Source organism: Rattus norvegicus, chromosome 6 (assembly GCF_021556685.1).
Source record: "Rattus norvegicus strain SHRSP/BbbUtx chromosome 6, alternate assembly SHRSP_T2T, whole genome shotgun sequence".
Classification (NCBI taxonomy): Eukaryota; Metazoa; Chordata; class Mammalia; order Rodentia; family Muridae; genus Rattus; species Rattus norvegicus.
The window spans coordinates 27448727-27467808 of NC_141539.1; the positions used below are offsets into that span (position 1 = coordinate 27448727).

The following is a 19082-nucleotide window of genomic DNA, read 5'->3' on the forward strand; positions in this document are numbered from 1 at the left end:
GTCTGTCTGTCTGTCTGCCTGCCTGCCTGCCTACCTAGCGGGCTGGAAAGTTTGATTAGTGGTTAGGAGCACTTGATGTTCTTGCCAAAGAACCCATGTTTGATCCCCACCACTCACATGGAGATTTATAATCATCCTGTAACTCCAGTCCCAGGGGATCTGGTACCCTCTTCTGACGTCCTTGGCCACCGGATTACACATAAAAAAATAAAGAAATAAAAAAATAGTACTTTTTCTTTTTTTTTTTTTTGGAGCTGGGGACCGAACCCAGGGCCTTGCGTTTGCTAGGCAAGTGCTCTACCACTGAGCTAAATCCCCAACCCCCAAAAATAGTACTTTTGATCTCATACATTTTTATACTTAGTCCTTTTGTTCTAGAATCTAACCCAGGGTACTACAATACATTAATAATCATCTCTTCTTACATGGTCATTAATCCATTTCTGTTTTTCATGGCTGACATGTTTTGGAGGCGTGTGTGTTCAAGGCAGTGTCTCATCATTGGACAAGGTTGCACTAGGATTTTATAGGTATTTCAGGCTGGCCTTGAACTATGTTTCTACTGTCACAGCTACCTCACTGTGGGATTACAGGCATGTACCATGTACTATCTTGCCTGAATAAAAATTTAAGAATTATTTTTAAGTATTTTATAAAATGTTGGAGGAGCTTCTTCTCCCTCCCCCACCTCCAAGATTGGATTTTGGGAACTACAGAGGTGAAATTAATTAATTATATTTTAGTGGTGCATAATACAAACCTTGGTGAAGTTAATCATGCCTTTGATCATTTGGTTTAGGTAATGAGTGTTTTTTCCATGTTTCTCTGCTGTATAAGGTGGCTATCTTTCCATTTCCATAATTTGGTCTTCGAATTGGTTCTGGAATATTCAAACTATTAGGACTTTTTGGTTTAGCATATTCATGTAAGCTCCTTTTATTTTATGTCTCTTTTTTTATTTTATTTTTTTATTTTTTGAGATAGAGTTTCTCTGTGTAGCCTTAGTTGTCCTGGAACTTTCTTGTAGACTAGGCTGACCTTGAACTTATAGAGATCCTTCTGCCCCCATCTCCCACACACTGGGCTTAAAGACATATGCTACCACCTCCTAGCTGTAAGTTCTTTTTTGGTGATTTCAATTCTTTAGGTTTGAGGAATGTAAAATCTGCCTATTTAAAAGATTTTGGAGGGGTCTACCCCTGTAATAGAGATGGCTGCCTCTCAAGGTTAGGGCCCTGCATTCCGTCCTCACTGCTTAAAACAAAACACAACAACTGTGTGTTTGTGATTTCTTTGAGATCTTACTGTTACCTGTTTTTTTTTTTTTTTTTAAACAATCTTTCCTCCTTCTGAGTTACTATTTTATCTATAGTATAATTGGAGAGTAAATTTGTTAGGATTTGGTGAAGCTGAATACTTGAGAATATTCAATAGACCTTTTGTCAGTGTAGATGCTTTTCTCCTTTGGCTTTTGCTTGTGGCTTTACAAGATTAAAATATTTGACATTTGAATACAAGATTGCCAGGTAACACAATATCTTAGAAAATTAGGCTAAATATTGCCAGAAATCACATCTGTCAAGTAATTGTTTTTAGCATCTGGAAATATAGGATAACACTTTTAGAGATAACTTTAGGGGTTGGGGATTTAGCTCAGTGGTAGAGCGCCAAGGCCCTGGGTTCGGTCCCCAGCTCCGGGGGGGAAAAAAAAAGAGAGATACTTTAGTGTTGATGTAAGTCAGAGAGAGAGAGAGAGAGAGAGAGAGAGAGAGAGAGAGAGAGAGAGAGGTGTGTGTGTGTGTGTGTGTGTGTGTGTGTGTGTGTGTGTGTGTGTTTTACTGTGGGAAGGTAAGGAACAGAGCCCTTAGCTGCTGTGTAGTGAGGTGTTTGTCAATGTAGTTAAGGAAAAGAGCATTCACTCAGGAAACTGGGGGACCCTAACTGCTCCATTAAAACAGTGCTTCTCACTGGAGGAAGCCTAGTAGTCCGTGGGCCCAATACTAGGTCTGTTGGATCAGTCGATTTTCTCCAGTATTTGGATTGTGAGCTTGTGTACTTTTTATAAAGTTCTAGAGGTGACTCTGATGGATACTTTTGCTTTAATGCTTTGACATGACATAATTCTTAGCTTTTGCTTGTTTTGAGTTGATGCTGTTGACCAATTTAAAACTGCATGATGAAGATGAAAAGGAGGGCCAGTTGGACACTGCCGCCTAGTTTAGCTAGTATTCATTTCTACTTTTGAGTAAGAGGCCCCCTCCCTCCTGCTGGAGCTATCTTATTGGCTGCTGGCTATCCTAAAAACTAATCTTCTTGGGGTTCAGAATACCTTTTTGTGATAGATTTGTTAAATTATTGAAACGTATTTTCTCCTCATGTGGCTCAGACTGACCACAGACTTGTGATCCTCTTGCCACAGCTTTCTTGAGTGCTGTACTTAGCTTGAAACCTGAGAAAGATTCTGGTGTTTACTTACTTTCTTTTTTTTTTTAAAGCGTTTAATTTTTTTTATGCTTTATGTATATGAGTACATCGTAGCTGTCTTCAGATACAACAGAAGGAGGGCATCAGATCCCGTTACCATGTGGTTGCTAGGAATTGAACTCAGGACCTCTGGAAGAATAGTCAGTGCTCTTAACCACTGAGCCATCTCTCCAGCCTCTGGTGTTTACTTTCATTGTGAAATGAAATACTAGAACTCCAAAAGGAGCCAGGTGTGGCCATTCAAAACCTTTAATCAGAGTACTCAGGAGGCAGAGACAGGCAGGTCCCTGAGATGCAGGCAGCTATATGTGTCAGTTACAGAACAGCTAGGGGGAGGTTGGGGATTTAGCTCAGTGGTAGAGCACTTGCCTAGCAAGCGCAAGGCCCTGGGTTCGGTCCCCAGCTCCGGGAAAAAAAAAAGAAAAAAGAAAAAAAAAAAAAACAAAACAGTTAGGGGTACACAGAATTCCTTTCCTCCCCCAAATAACTCCTGAAAGAAAAAAATCTCTATGTTAATAAGCATAATTTTCAAGGCAATTTGTGATCCTAGTAAAGTTTAATGCTGACTCTTTAGAAATTTTATATATTTATACTTAGTCGATTTTCTGAATAATTTACTGATTTTTGATAATAAGTTCTTACTTTTCCCCTTGAGATAAGACTCCTGTAGGCCAGGAGACTGTATATGTGTCTATGCATATCTGGTAGAGGTTGGTCTTCCTGATCCTTTTACCTGTGCCATAACACTTGACCCTTTCTTTTGAAAAGTAAGTTCCTCATACGTTGGAATTATATTTTCTAAATTTGAAATGTGTCTAACAAAATTTTGTTCTTACACTTTGTGTCTTGAGAGACACAGTGTTTTGATTACTTTTCTTTTGCTGTGATAAAATACCATGGCTAAGGTAACTTAAAGGAAGATGTTTTAAAACAAAAGCCCAAATGTTAGATTACCAAATGAAGACTCAGGAATCGGATATTCTCAGAGAGGCAGAGAAAACACGCAGAGCTGACCATCCCAGAAGGAAAAGGCTCTTTCTCCCTCTCCATGCTGTCTTAGGTACCCTTCAGCTCAGTGACCCTCTTACGTTCACTCACTGTCAGCTGGTTGCTTGCTCTGCCTCTTGACCTATTGTTGACTTTACTTAGCTCTTGTGTGCAGAAAGCTCTTTGGTTAAAGGTGTGTGCTAGGGTTGAACCATACCACAACAAGAAACAGGTTTTTCTAGTTCACAATCTTGGGGTTTACAATGTGATCAAATATCCTGCAATAGGAAGGCTTTATTTGACTTACAATTCTGGGGAATAAGAGTCCATCACCATCATGGTGGTGAAGTATGGCAGCAGGCAGCCACAGTGACAGGAGCAGCAAGCTGAGCGCTTCCATGTTGAATAGCAGTCAGGCAGCAGAGAGTAAACTGGAATGGCATATGCTTTTGAACCTTAAAGCCTGCCCCCACTGACATACTTATTCCATCAAGGCCATATCTAAACATATTTTAACATTGCTACCAACTGGACACTAAGTATTTAAATGCACAAGACTATGGAGGACATCTCATTCAAATCACTACATTGACATTTAGTTTGCTAGTACTGCTCATGAGTGATGAGTGTCATTCTAGTTTAAATCTATAATGTTGTGTGTGTGTGTGTGTGTGTGTGTGTGTGTATAAGTAAATATATGTGTCTATGCATATGGAGGCTCAGGATCGTTGATTGTCTTTTTCAATTGTTCTTTTCCTTATTTATTAAGTCAGGGTGCTCGCTGAACTCGGAGCTTGCTTTTTTTCTGCTTTTCTGGTTAGCAAGCCTGCTCTGGTGATTCCTTCTTCCCTTCTGCATTCTGGGATTACAGGTGGGCCACCATGGCTGCCTTACTTTTGCATCATTTTTGGGGATCTAGACTCTGGTCCTTGCATTTGCACAGTTAGCATTTTACCTGCTAAGCCATCTCACTACATCCTATATTTACATTTTTTCATTTACAGTTTTACTTGTTTTTTGAGATAGGTTTTATTATGTAGTACTATTTGGCTTGGAACTCATGTAGACCAGGCTGGCTTCAAATTCAAAGTGATCTATCTGCCTCTGGGATTAAAGGCGTGTGTCATTATACCCAGCCTTAAACATTTTCCATTTTAAAAATTACATTTTAGAGTGTGTGTGTGTGTGTGCAGGTGAGAGTGCGATATTGCATATTTTATGGTCAGAGGACAGCTTAAGGGCGTTGATTCTCTCCTTCCATCACGTGGGTCTTAGGGGATTGAACTCGGGTCATCTTGGTGACAGGGACCTTTAACCTGCTGAACCACCTTTCTCTCCTGTCCTAAATGTTTTAAACTGATGATTATTTTTCTTTTGCTGCATTATCTTTCCTCCAGTGTTCAGTTGTGGAGCACTAATTTCAGGAAAAATGCTTATTAAAGTAATTGAAATTAGTTATAGCAAGAATAGTTGATCAGTTATTTACCTTGATTTAAGTAATATACAAATTATACGTGTGCCACTTCATCCAAACCTATGTAATGCATATAATTGTTTTCTTTTTTCTTTCTTTTTGCTGTTTTTAAGAAGCTGTCACTCTATAGCTCTAGTTATCCTGGAATGCACTACAAAGACCAGGATGACCTCAATCTCAAAGAGATCCACCTGCCTCTGCCTCCTAAGTGCAGTGATTGAAGGCATGTTCTATCATGCCTAGCCATGTTTCTAATTTTTAAATGATAATCTTTTTATGAGTTAAGGGAAAACAATAAAAATGTGAGTACCAGGGCAGAGATCCTTAGACATTTTATTATGTCAGCACCTGTGTTGCTATGAGCACTGCTTGTTTCTCTGTTTGGCATTAGCATTATAAACACCAGATTCAGTTTGTTTAATATTTGGCAATGTAAGATCAAAAGACATATGCTGACCTTGCAGAGTGCTGGCAGTGGTGCATGACTTTAATCCTAGTACTTGGGGGGCAGAGGCAGGGGAATCTCTGTGAGTTCAAGGCCAGCCTGGTCTACAGAGGGAGTTCCAGGACTACACAGAGAAACTGTCTGGAACCACCCTCCATATCCCATGCCCTCCCCTCCCCTGAAAAGATACACTTTGTCTCCGTAGGTGCTTCATGAGGTTATTAATTTTTTTTTTTTTGGCTTGAGATTCTAGATGAGAATAGAAACTATGCATGGGCAAAGGTTTTAATTTGTACTTGGAGGCAAATTTAAGTCACTTGAAAAAGTATGTAACGGACTGGAGAGGTATTCAGCAGTTGAGAGCATTTGCTGCTTTAGCAAAGGGGCACTGGTCCAAAGATTATCTCAGTAACGCAATAAAGAAGTAGCTGTTGCTACTTTCAAGGAGACAAGGGCCTGAACAGAAAACTACAAATTTTAGCCATGTGGTGGTGGCTCATGCCTTTGAGCCCAGGAGGCAGAGGCAAGTGGATCTCTTGAGTTCAAGGCCAGCCTCGTCTCCACAGAGTTCCAGGATAGCCAGGGTGACATAGAGAAACCCTGTCTCAAAAAAAAAAAAAAGTCCTAATTGGTGAATATAAGGAGCAATCTTAAAGGTTCATATTCTGTATGATTTCACTTAGGGATATTCTGCAAATGACAAAATTAGAGCGATTGGGAACAAGTTTGGTTGTCAGATAGGTGTTAGTGATAAGGGAGTGATGAGCACAGTTGTGACCCAAAGGGATTCTGTGGTACAAGAGTACTGTCTTTTCCTCAGGGGGAGCTACATGCATACATGGATGGTGTGTGCTCCTGCAGCCGTTGGACCAAGGCCAGTTGCCTGGTGTTGATGTTGTACTGTACTTATTATGTAAGATGTTGCCACTAGAGAAACTGGGGAAGGGCAAGTGGGACCACTTCTTAATGACTTTGCAATTGCCTATAAATGTATTACATTAAAAAATGTAAAAGTAATTCATATTATAAAGATTTACAGAATATAGATAAGCATGAAACTCAAACAAGTCCCCTATGATGTTAAACGTTTTTTCTGTGCCTGTGTATGAACATGAGATCATTCTCTATAGCTTGGTGGCCACCTAACTCATGTTAACAGTGAGTCTAACACGTGCGACCTGCAGTTGAAATGTTGGCTTAGGAATATTTTTAGAAAGCTGCTTGTATATTTAATGTAGTTTTATTAAATAGTCAACTGAATATAGTAACTTTTCTGATATAAGGGAAGGCAGTTTTAAAGATGTTAAATTGTAACATTAACCTAAAATCACATTATAAGTAACTAAACGTAACTAAGATGATAAACTCATCAACTTGTTTGATATTTAAACTTAAAGAAAACTGATTTGGTTATTTCTTTCATGCTGTGTGGCATGAGCTTTTCCTTATAAATAGTATAAATAGGTAGATATAACATAAGTACAGCTAGTGCAGACTTCCTGACGCTGTCTGCTTACCGGATTGTTCGCTTTGCTGTTTAGGTTTTTACTTTCTTTGGAGGGGACAGGGTTTCTTTTTGTATCTGGCTGTCCTGAAACTCACGCTCCAGACCCTACTGTTTTCAGACTTACAGAGACTGGGCAGCCTCTGCCTCCCAAATGCTGGGATTAAACGCATGCACCACCATTGTCCTGCACAACTCGGACTTTTACTACTTACAAACAAAACAAAACAAAACAAAACATCCAAAAAAACCCCAAAGTCTCATAAATAATTTTGAAAATCAGTAAATATTCCTTGGTGTCTTTTCATAATAAAACTCTATGAAATCAACAATTTTCAAAGCTTTACATCAGAATGATTATTTCATTTTTTTTTTAATGAAAATTGTAAGTGGTAATGTTCTTATGTCATTTTTCACTTTAAGCCAGTTATTCCTGCTCCTTCTGTATGTCCTGTTGGCTGCCATGTTGGTTTCCAATACAGCTCGAGGGAAGCATCTTATATCAGTTTTGTTTCAAACGGAATCCTTTTATTCCCTTGTTAGGATTGTGGGATCAGGAACATAACTGGGCACCAGTTGTGCAGGCAGTTAGACTGTTATATTCTTGACCAGGAAGTGAGAGATATATTTGCAAATCAATTTTTCTGTTCTTGTGGCTTGGGAAGATAATAAATGCTGAGTGGAAAATGAAGGGGAAGACAGATTAATAAGCAGCAGGGGTAGTCTTTTTCCTCCTCCTGGCTAAGTTGGGAAATATCCAGGGTTACAGTTGCCAACTCACTCCTTTTTCTTCTCTCGTTTTTTTCCCTAGTGGTTGCCCTGCCAGCTATCACCTGCACGACAGTGGGTAGCTGTGCTTTTAACATGGAGATTGAGTTATAATGAAGTTAGCAGTGGTCTGGCAGTCACTCAGGTACTCTTTATAGTCTAGGCAGTTGTGACAAGTCTACCTGAAAAAGATCTGGCCTGCAGGCATTTTGATCTCTAAGATAAGCAAGATTAGGATGTGGTAAAAATTCAGTTAGGTCATCCTAGACAGTTCTAGTAACAGTGACACAGGATTATCTGGAAAAGATATGTGTATGTGTGCATACACTTACAATACTTAAAATTTCATATTGATACTATCTAGAGGTCCAGGATCATTTTCATTTTCTCTACTGATTGAATTAAAAGGCAGGGACTTTTGAAAGTCAAGCAGTGCTAAAGTTCATTCAAAGCACCAGTTACAAGTAGAGAAGCAGACTTCTAGGGAAAGTAAGTGGTCCAAGCTAGAGTCCCATCTGGGTGCCAGATGATGCCAGGAAGGCAGGGTCCTAGCTCTGCATCCTTTTTTTTTTTTTTTTTTAAAGATTTATGTATTTATTATATATAAGTACACTGTAGCTATCTTCAGACACACCAGAAGAGGGCATCAGCTTTCATTACAGATGGTTGTGAGCCACCATGTGGTTGCTGGGATTTGAACTCAGAACCTCTGGAAGAGCAGTCAGCATTCTTAACCACTGAGCCATCTCTTTAGTCCCCCTATCTTTGGATTCTTAATCTCATTAATTAAATAATTTTAAAATAGATTTAAAAGGAAGCTTAAGGACTAAGAGTTTAAAACTTAAGAGTTTAAAAGAGAAATACCAGGGTAGGCAAGCTGTAAATCTCAGCAGCTGTCTGGAAAAGAATAGAGAAGAGATAAGGCTACATTTGAGTTAAGCTCTCCTGGGATTAGCCACATGGTGAGGAAGGGGATCTTTAGAAAAAGTAAGGAAGCCCAAAGTACCAGAAAAAAACATACTGGGAGTCTGACCAGTGTCCGAAAGAAAAAGGCAGACTGTTGGGCTGGAAAGGTGGCTTAGTAGGTAAGAGCACCTGATGTTCTTTCTTGCAGAGGGTTGAGGTTTGGTCCCAGCACCTGCATGATGACCCACAACTGTAACTTTATTTCCAGAGATCAGATATCCTCTACTGGTAGGCATAGCAAGCACATGTACATATACATACATACAGGTAAACTGTATGCTGAGCAAGGACATATCTAAATTACCAGTTTTCCTTTTCATAAGGCGGTTGTCACCAGTAGCTAGCTGAGGAATATTTTACTCTACCCAGATAGAAGTTGTGTGTAGGAAAGGGGAAACTCTTCAAATGCTGGTCTCTAAGCAGCTTTTTTTTTTTTTTAAATTTTTTTTTTATTTTTTTAACATTGGTGTTTAGCAACTGCAAGCTTTGCTAGTAAGGTAGCTGCAAGAGGTACCCTCTAGGTTCTAGTCCTCCAGTTTCTGGGTATTGAAATCCTTAGCCCTATACATGTTACAACCCCTGTGTAGGCCTTAACTCTTCAGTGATCGTTGGTACAACCCCTCAGCATGGGCAATGAAGACTTACTACAACTCTGTGGAACTCAGGTAACCTGTAGAATCTGTTTGTTAGTTCTGTACACCTTTTACCTTCTTATGCTCCACTTTCTCTTGTCATTTATGCTCTCTTCCTCCTTTCTTTCCTGTCCATTTGAACTGTTCAGTTGCTTCTAAAGTTGTCAGGTAGTTGTGTGTCCTTGGTGTTCCCTTGTCCCACCCTGATGCATACGGGGATATTTGGGAGTAGTTCACATGAATTCAGGCTTGGGGCATGAGCTGGGCCCTTTGGGAGCGAGATACCCACAAGTCAGGAGCACATGCCAGGACTGCCACTATGTAGGACTACAGTTGCTTCTTCAACTGTTTAAGCCTCTTCATCAGTCAGGCTTTCCGTCGTCAGCACCACTGCCATCTGTTGTTCCTGCTCACTGCTATTCCTGAGCTGCTGCCACCTCTCTCCCTCTTCCACCTACCTCTGGTGACCAGTTCAGCTACATTACTGAAAGTAGGCAAGAAAGACCATTTAGAGAAGCATTTTATTGTGGCTAATGCTGCAGTTTTAGTGGAAGTAACAGAGGAGAGTGTCTCCCAGATGGCTCACTCAATGAGCCTGACTAGTGTTCTATAGCCCCAGAAGCCCCCTTTGAACCCATCATACATAGCCATTTGTTTTGGGTCATTCATATCCACTTGTTTGAGATAATTTTTAGCATTATCTCTTAGTATTCATCATAGTCACTGAGTCACCTCTATGAGGGAAAAGTGCTTCCTTTTGGCCAAAGTGGAAATGATTTTAAGGTCATCTAGATTTCACTGAGGAATGTGAAAAGAAAAATTTGGTGCAGACTCTTTGTCACACTTGTGGCTGGGGCTGTGCCTTCAGGAGCCAAGGCAGTCAGCTTCAGTCTTTGCATAGTTGTCTCAAGGTATCCATGGAGTGTTCAGGATGGCTGGTGCTGGCAAAAGAGAAGTCCAGCTGGCTGTTAGACTGATAGTCTTTTTTTCCAAGACAGGCAGGGAGAGTATAGCAGCTACTAATTAAGGACTCCAGTCGCCCATCCCTAGTGTCTTTATTTGCAAGAAAATGAACACCAGAAATTGTTGTATTAACAGTATGAAGATAGGGCTGGGTGGTGGGAGTGCACCCTTTGATCTCAGCACTCAGGAGGCAGAGGCAGGTGGATGAGACCATCCTGGTCTTACAGAGCAAGTTCCAGGACAGCCAAGGGAACAAATGAACAAAGACAAAAAGCAAAAAACAAACAAACAAAAAACCCCAAACCAACCAAACAAGAAACTAATGCATATAAAGGTAAAGAACTTAAAATTAATACTGGTCGTAATCTTTTTTTAGGTTTATTCTATTTTTTTGTGTATTGGTGTTTGCAAGAGCAAAAACAAGTTCTAATAACTGAACCATCTCCAGCCCCACTTGTAATGATTTAATCGTTTTACTAGCTAGATCGTATTCAGGGAAAGGTAGGATCCCCTCAGAACTTCATACACATAGTCTTTAATTATGTACGGACTTTTACAACTTACATTTATACTTTGTGTATACGTTATATGATTTTGGTATAGTAGAATCATGTTCGTGCCTATATTTTGCTAATAGTAAACAGGCCATAATTAAATATGTTTAAAAGTTGCTTTGATGTCCACAGATGAAAACTGTTACCAAAACCAGATGCTGGTGTTTTAATTATACTTTCCTTAGCATGAAATACTGGCTTGAGTATTGTAGAGCTAACCATAGGTTTGTTAACCTGTAATACATACTTACAGTGAGTATGTAGAAAAAAATTGTACAAACTGCTTATCATTTAAAAATGTACTTTTTTCATTTCTAAACATAGATCCATTTACTCATAGATGAATGGATGAGCTGAGGTGTTGAGAGCAGGCAACCTTGTGTGATCTTAGAATAATAGAATGTAGGTCAGCACCATTAAATATGGTGGTAGCTGTAGATTTGTCACATGTGTTTTCTTTATGTAGGACAGTTCTTTTCTTAAAAGAATTTGAATAGGAAGGGACAGTGAATTCTATTAAGTGGTTTCTCTCCCCTCAAGTATAGCAATGAATGATTATATCTAAAATTTATCTTTAGAAATTTCATGTTTTGAAGCTGATGAAGTGACTTAGCAAGTAAAGGCACTTTTTGTATAAGCGTGGTGACTTGTTCAGTCTTTGGAACTTACTTACACAAAGGAAGGGAGGAGAAAACCAACTTCAAAGTTGTCTTTTAAATACACACACACACACACACACACACACACTCTCACACACACTCACATTCTCTCACTAAAAATTTAAAAATTGTATTTGTGGATATTTAGATAAGTTTTAAAATTTTTATTCAGATATTTGCTGCTACTAGATAGAAATAAAAACTATTTTGTATATTTTACCTTGCTTTTTAAAATTGGATTTTTAAAATTTTTGTTTTATGTGTTTTGCCTGCGTGTATATATGTATGTGTACCAAATATGTGCTTGGTGTCTGCAGAGGTCAGAGGAGGGCATCAGATTCCCCAGACCTGGAGTTATGGATGGCTGTGAGCCACTCTGGGTTCTAGGAATCAAACCCGAGTTCTTTTCAAGAGCAACAGTATTCTTAACCATCTACCTCTCTAGCCCCATATTTAATTTTGTAACCACAGGAGTGCTCAACTTTTTCTCTATGTTGATGGTAATCATGTTGGTACAAAACTAATGCAGTTTTAGATTTAGATTATTGCTGTCTTGATGGATACAACTTTAGGAACATTAAATCTCTGAATGTTGGTTTTCACATGATATTAATAGATAGCTTTCTTCACTATGAAAAGTGAAATGTGTTTGCTAATGACTAAGGTTGTATTTCATCTACTAAGGCTAATACCTTAAGTTTACTTGAAGTTTTGAAGTTATCAAGTTAGAGGGATTTTCATTTGCTCTTTTTTCCTGTCAATCCATATGTCTAAATATTTGCACACAGTTTTTGATCTCTAAAAAAAGTAGTCAATGCAAAGTTAGCTGATGTTTTTCATAACCACAAAATCTACTGATGCGTGCTTTTTCTGTCTTGGTTTATGTTATCACGGAGTTTTTGAGAGAGAGAGAGAGAGAGAGAGTGTGTGTGTGTGCGTGCGTGCGTGCGTGCGTGTGTAGTTGTAGTTTGGGTTTTTTGAAAAAGGGTTTCTTTTCTGTGTGATAGCCCTGGCAGTCCTGGAACTCACTTTGTAGGCCAGGCTGGCCTCAAACTCACTGGGTGCTGGGATTAAAGGTGTGCACCCCAACATTTAGCTGCTGTTCCTGTTTTTGAAGATCTCCTATTTTTGCTTTCCTTGTACATTCCTCTTTCTCTTGAATTGCTGTGTTTTTTATTTGTTTATACCACCTGATAATCCAGCTACACATTCTAGAGAAGTTCAGGTCCTTTTGTTCCTGAACAAGGAATTGAGCGCAACCACACATTTGTAGCTGAAGCAGAGACAATTTCTCACCCCTGGGCACTGGAGTGCCTCTCAAGATTACCATTGGGCAGTTCCAGTTATTGCTTCTGTATGAGATTGGTTTCCAGCTTGTCTCTTTGCCTACTTTCTTTTTTTTCCCATATGCTAATTTTATAAGGCTTTTAATGAGGTTGCCTGGACCTACTTTCTTCTGCCCAAGTCTCCAACATCATTTTCCCTCCCTCATTGACACATCTTGGTTCTCTGTCCAAGTGCCTGATCTTACACTTTTGTTTCCCTTCCTTCCTTCCCTTCCCTTCTCTCTGAAGCAGTGTCTCTCTATGTATTCTAAGCTGGCTTTGAATCCACAGTTATTCTGTTTTAGCCAGTTATTCTGTTTTAGCCTTCTTTGTGGTAGGATTGTAGACACATGCTACACGTATAGTTTCTTGATCTATTTTAACATGTGCTGCTACCATTTGTCCATTGACCGCTCTGCCATTCTCTTGACCATTGTAAAGGGCTGGCAAATCTATGACTTGTTCTCAATGCTTCTTCCTGTCCCCCCCCACCCCCCAATTTTTTTACTCTTTACCACCTGAGCAATTATCTAGTATTACATACTATAATTTTGTCTAAAATCGGTCTTTATGTCTTTTTTTAAATTTACTTTTTATTTTATGTGTATGGTATGGCTGTTTTGCCTGCATATATTATATGCCTCGGTACCATGTGAGTGCAGTGCCATGGAAACTGGAAGAAGTGTTGGGTCCCTTGGGACTGGTATTACAGTGTTTAGCTTTTTTTATGGGTATTGGGAACCAAATTCAGGTCCTTGGAAGAGCAGCCAGTGCTTAACTGATGAGCCATCACTCCAGTCCCAAAGTCTTCATCTTAGAACAAACTTTGCACAGGTAATATCTACAACATCATTGTTTACCTAACTCGTTATCATTATTTAGCTAAATAATCTTCTGTCAGCACTCTGGAGGTGTTGGTACCAGGGAGAATGGAGCCAATAAATGAGGACAGACTAAAGTCTCATGCAGTAGCCAACTTTATTCAAAGCATCAGGTAATTAATACTCTGCGGATTAAGAAAAACCACCTGAGTAAAGTTCTCATGAGTTCAAGCTGTATATAATCACAGTGACAAGCTGCATGTGGCAAAACATGTTTTTCCATAGAGGCATATAAAGGATAGTTTAAACATTTAATTGAATAGCAAGCAGCAGCAAGTAATGATGAGAAATCTGAAGTAAACTCACTTCTATTCGCTACATCTGGGAGGAGCAAAAAACACATTCAAAGATCAATTTCGTGTTTTGAAGAAACCGAGGTCACAAGACTCTTGTTTTTTGGAGTGTTTTCACAAGTACTCAGAATTCTCACAGCACTCCACTCCAAGACCATGTTCAGTTGTCTCCACTCCTTCTTCCTTTTCCTTTTTACTTCTTCCTCCTCTTCCTCTTCCTGCTTCTTCTTACTACTATTTTACTTAATTAAAACAAAACAAAACAAAACAAAACATACAGGCCAGCTAGGGCTATATAGTGAGACTCTCTGTCTTAGAAAGGGAGAAAGAGAGTAAGTGAATTGTCAGTCTTAAGAAGTGTGGTATAGATCACTTCAGACTTAAAGTAAGGGAGGTGAGGTTGATGTGCTCACTTACTGTTGGTTTATAGACCTAATTTATGATTTATGATAAATTTCAGCCATAAACCATCCAGGTATCTCAGAAGGAATCATTACAGCTCAAGAAATAAACCCTTTCTTGGCAGAATGCTTCACATTTCAGTGCCTGTTAGAGCTCCTGGAGAGCTTGTTAATTTCTTAGCCTCATTCCCAGAGGTCACGCTGACCTCTGGGTGTCTGGCAACTTGCACAGATTTTTCTGAAGTGAACAAGTCAGGTGATATTGGTGTGTAGTCCATCTCTGGACTATTTCAGGAAGAATTAGGATTCTGTAAAAGGAAAACCAGCCATATCCTTTTAATTTACTAGGTTTAATGTTAGGACATCTAAAAATCTTAACACAAGGTCCTTAAAAGAGCAGCATGATGCAGTATAATGGGGTTGGTGTTGAAATTGATTCGCCTTTTTGAAAACTGATGACAGTAGTTCTCTGAATATTAGTAACTTGTGCCTGGCAGGAAAACGCAGTTATTTTCTTGTTATTACCTGATCCAGAATACAGGTCTAGTTTATGCAAGACTTGTCTTTTCAAAGTTTAAAAAGAGGCTGGAGAGATGGTTCAGAGGTTAAGAGAATTTTCTTCTCTTGCAGAGCTGGGTTCTTAGCACCTACATGGTGGCTCATGACCATCTGTAACTCCAGTTCCAGGGAATCCATGCCTTCTCCTTATCTATGCAGGCCCCAAACATTCATGTGCTATATATGTGCATATCCTATACATATATGCAGACAAAACACACCTTAAAGAAGATAAATATATCTAATAAGAAAAATTAAAAAGAGAGAACGGATAGATAATGGGAAGGAAATAAGGGTAGCATAGTTGCTTCAAAGTGGGTCAGAGAAATGGGTTTTAGTAGAAAGAAAAATTAATCACTGTATGTTAACATTTTAGTGGTAAAAGTCAAGTCCAATGGGGACAAAGTTGATGCAAGAGATTAGGAACAATTGTGAGAGCAGATTTTGACTAAGAGAATCATAATGATGAGGGGTTGGGTATTTAGCTCAGTGGTAGAGCGCTTGCAAGTGCAAGGCCCTGGGTTCGGTCCTCAGCTCCAAAAAAAAAAAAAAAAAAAAAAGATTGGCTGCTTTTTGATTATTGTCTGAATAAGTGGAAGGTATCATTATTTCCTAAAGGAAATGAGATAAAGAATGAAGGAGGTTTTTGAGGCTTACAGTGAAAGAGGGAAGTCTGATTCAATTCTTGATTTAAATGAGATACCAAATTCACTAATGTGATGAGATTTCTCAACATGAGTAGGGAATCTGACATTTTTGGAAAACTGAAATCTCTGGTTATAGTTTAAAAGTTTAAATGTAACCTCACAGCAGTAATACTGTCTAAATTTAATTTGTTTATTGTGTTGGGTATGCTTATGCCACAGTGTGTGTGTGAAGGTCAGGCCAAGCCTTGGGTGTGAGTCCTCTCCTTGTAATGCCTTGTCTAAGACAGGCTCTTCGTTTTGCTATCTGCTGCTCGCTCTTTGCTAGCTGGCCCATGAGCTTCCAGCTATTCTCCCACTGTTACCTACCGATTTGCATCGGGATTACAAATTGTGCTGCTGCTTTCTTACATGGTTTTGGGGAATTCCTGCTCAGGTCCAACACGGGTGCAGTGTCTCTGTAGCTTCACTCAGTTGTTCAGATAGACATACTGTGTTCAAATAGACATACTGTGTTCAGATAGACATACTGTGTTCAGATAGACACACTGTGTTCAGATAGACATACTGTGTTCAGATAGACATACTGTGTTAAGTGAAAAATTGACTAAACTATTGATGAAATGAGAGAAAAATGAACAGTAAGGCCACATGAAGGGATGATTACAGTGCTGGTTCCATTTGACCTTGGGTAAGGCAGGAAGTGAACAAGGCTGATGAAGGATGTAGAAAAAGTCTTGAGATCTGTTGAAGTCAGTGGATTCTTAGACTAGTAAAATGTAAAATAGAAAGATAGAAAGTGAAGAGAATTATTATAAATTGAACTTTTTGTGGTAATGGAGTTATTAATAGGGGAGTAAAGTGGTGGAATGGATGGGTGTGGATCACTGAGTGTGGGAGTTTTTTACTATATGGATGTCATTTCAGTGACCAAGTAAACTGTTTGTGCTGTGAAAATGCAGTACACTTAATTACACTTTTCTTATTTACTTAGAGTACTCTAAGTAAATACTCTTTACAGAGCTATAAAAATTCTAACAGAGCTTCCTGTTGTATTTTGTTTAAATGTTACTCAAATTGTAAATTGTTGATCTGCATGAAGATATTTCTAAGAAGTAAATGAATAAAAAACAATTTTTACTCCGTCAATATTCAGCCCTATCATATGGCTTGGTAAGAACCTACAGCTTGATGAATTGAAACTTTACACATCCAGACTGAAGATCTATTGCCCAATGAGTTATTTTAATGCTCTACAGGTTCAGTGAAGGCTTTGCAGCATGTATGGTTCTCTGTGATCCATTGCTTTGCTGACTCTCTTTTCTTCCTGCTTGTCTTTTCACAGGACCTCAGCTGAATGCCCAGCTAGAAGGTTGGCTTTCACAAGTCCAGTCTACGAAAAGACCTGCCAGAGCCATCATTGCACCGTAAGCTTCAGAAGTCTTTGCCAATCTTTAGCATCTTTATTATTGATAGAAATGAGTGTGTATTGGACCAAAAGTTAAATGATAAGCTGGAGAGATGGCTTAGTTTTAGGACTGTTTACTTCTCTTCTGAGTTTAGTGCTCCTTACCTGGGTTAGGCACCTTACATTTGCCTCTGATTCCTGTTCCCGGGGATGCAATGTCTTTTTCTGGCCTCTGTGAACACACACAATATAAAATGAACAAGTATATCTTTATAAAAATGGGGATTGGTTGAGGTAGATGCTTGACCTCTGGCCTCCACATGCACATGCACATGTACATGCGAGAGAGAGAGAGAGAGAGAGAGAGAGAACACGAGAATACGAGAACACACACCCAGGTTAATGTTTGGTATGCAGGTATTGTACTGCTAAGCATTTTATATGCCAAATACTCTGTTTACTGTATTTATGATTTGATGTCAGACTCTACCTACCACTTAAAAAGCATGAAAGTTTCTAAATCCCTTGAACTTCATGATATAGAATAGTAATTAATACCTCCTTGGAGACTTTTTATTTCATCTTTAAAAAAATGTGTTACTAGGATCAAACCCATCTTCTCAGGGATCAGAAAAGCATCTTGGATCCCCTGTAACTGGAGTTACAGGTGGTTGTGAGCCACCATGTGTGTGCTAGGAACCAGACTCCAGTCCTCTAGAAGAGCAGGAAGCTCTCTTAACCACCAAGCCACATTTCCAGCCCACAGCAATTTTTTTTTATAGTATGGAAAAACTATTATCTGATCATCAAAATTAGTAAAATTGTTGGTAACAACTGAGGTCTATGCATGTGTTTTCATTCTTTCACTCATTTTTAAGTTCTGAGTTGACAAATGATACTTGTCAACATCACTCTATTACAATTTGAATGTAACTTGAGATGAACAAGCCATCCATCCATCTATCCATCCATCCATTTATCCATCCACCCACCCACTCACCCACCCACCCATCCACCCACCTCTCCCACCCATCCACCCATCTCTCCCTTCAGAGGTTTGGCATCTGTAGTGGTAATATTGAATATGTAGCCTTAAGTGAAATTGTAACACACACTGTTCAACTGTTGCTGTATTTACCACAAAATCCTTTGACTGAGGCCTTGGTATTCTTGTTATTGTTTCCCTGTAAGTATGCTTTTACAGTCTTTGAGTTCTGTGGTTTCCTAGTTTATTTTTTCTGTTGCTATCATAAAACAGTGACCAAAAACAACTTGAGGAGGAAAAGGTTTGTTTTGTCTTGTACTTCTGGATCAAAGCCCATACTGAGCAAAGTCAGGGCAGGGACTCAAAGCAGGGGCTACAGTGTAGAGATCATGAATACCTTTTACCAGCTTGCTTTCTTATACAACCTAAGGACCATCCCTTGTCAGTCCGTAGCCAAGAAACTATCTCACAACATGCCTGTAGGCCAGTCTGATGGGGTTGGTCTTGGCCGGTTTGGGACTAGGTCTTTTTATTTGCTGCTGCTTATACTTGAATAGCTGGTTCTGGGCGCCTAGGGTTCTTCTGTATCCACCTCCAGACTTGCTCAAGGACAGCTGGGATTGTGTGTGCTACTGTCTGGCTTTGCAGGGCTCTGAGCTTTGATATTCAAGGCATTAGGGTTTGACACATGAGCTTTACCCCCTGAGCTATCTCTTAGTCCTTGTTCCTTTTTTCTTTTAAGGTAGAATATGACTATATATTTGTGTATATTAGTTTTCTTTATAGATTCAGTTGTTGATGAACACTTAGGTTGATTTCATTGCTTTGTTTGGTTTTTTTGAATAGTCCTGCAGAGCAAACAGGCACAAAGACATGTCTTGTGATATATTGGTTTAAAGTGTGGGACTACTGGATTTGTTCATTATTTTTATCTTGTTTGCGTTGTTCCTTTCTGAGGCAGGATCTAGATAGACTAGAATTACTAGACCAACCTTAAACTCAAAAGATTTCCTTGCTCCTGCTTTTGTAGTGCTGGGATTCATGGCATGTGCCATCATGCCCAGTCCTCCGTTCTTCATTATTGCAATCATAGCTTGTTTATAGGAGTAAAGCAGATAGTGTCATAGAACTTAAAATCAATAGGCTACATG

The 19082-nt window shown here is 39.2% G+C and overlaps 1 protein-coding gene across 15 annotated transcripts in view; it reads left to right on the top strand.

Moving 5' to 3' along the window:
• Memo1 (mediator of cell motility 1) overlaps window positions 1-19082 on the top strand; it is an 89751-nt gene that overhangs the window by 25843 nt on the left and 44826 nt on the right. For all 15 annotated transcript variants that reach the window (XR_015621720.1, XR_015621717.1, XR_015621718.1 and 12 more), the window contains one exon: window positions 16884-16965. Coding sequence is in view for 4 of the 15 variants with exons in the window: in XM_087552501.1 (XP_087408627.1) it covers window positions 16884-16965 (82 nt within the window). In the remaining 11 variants the exon portion in view is untranslated. The remainder of the gene's footprint in view (window positions 1-16883; window positions 16966-19082) is intronic.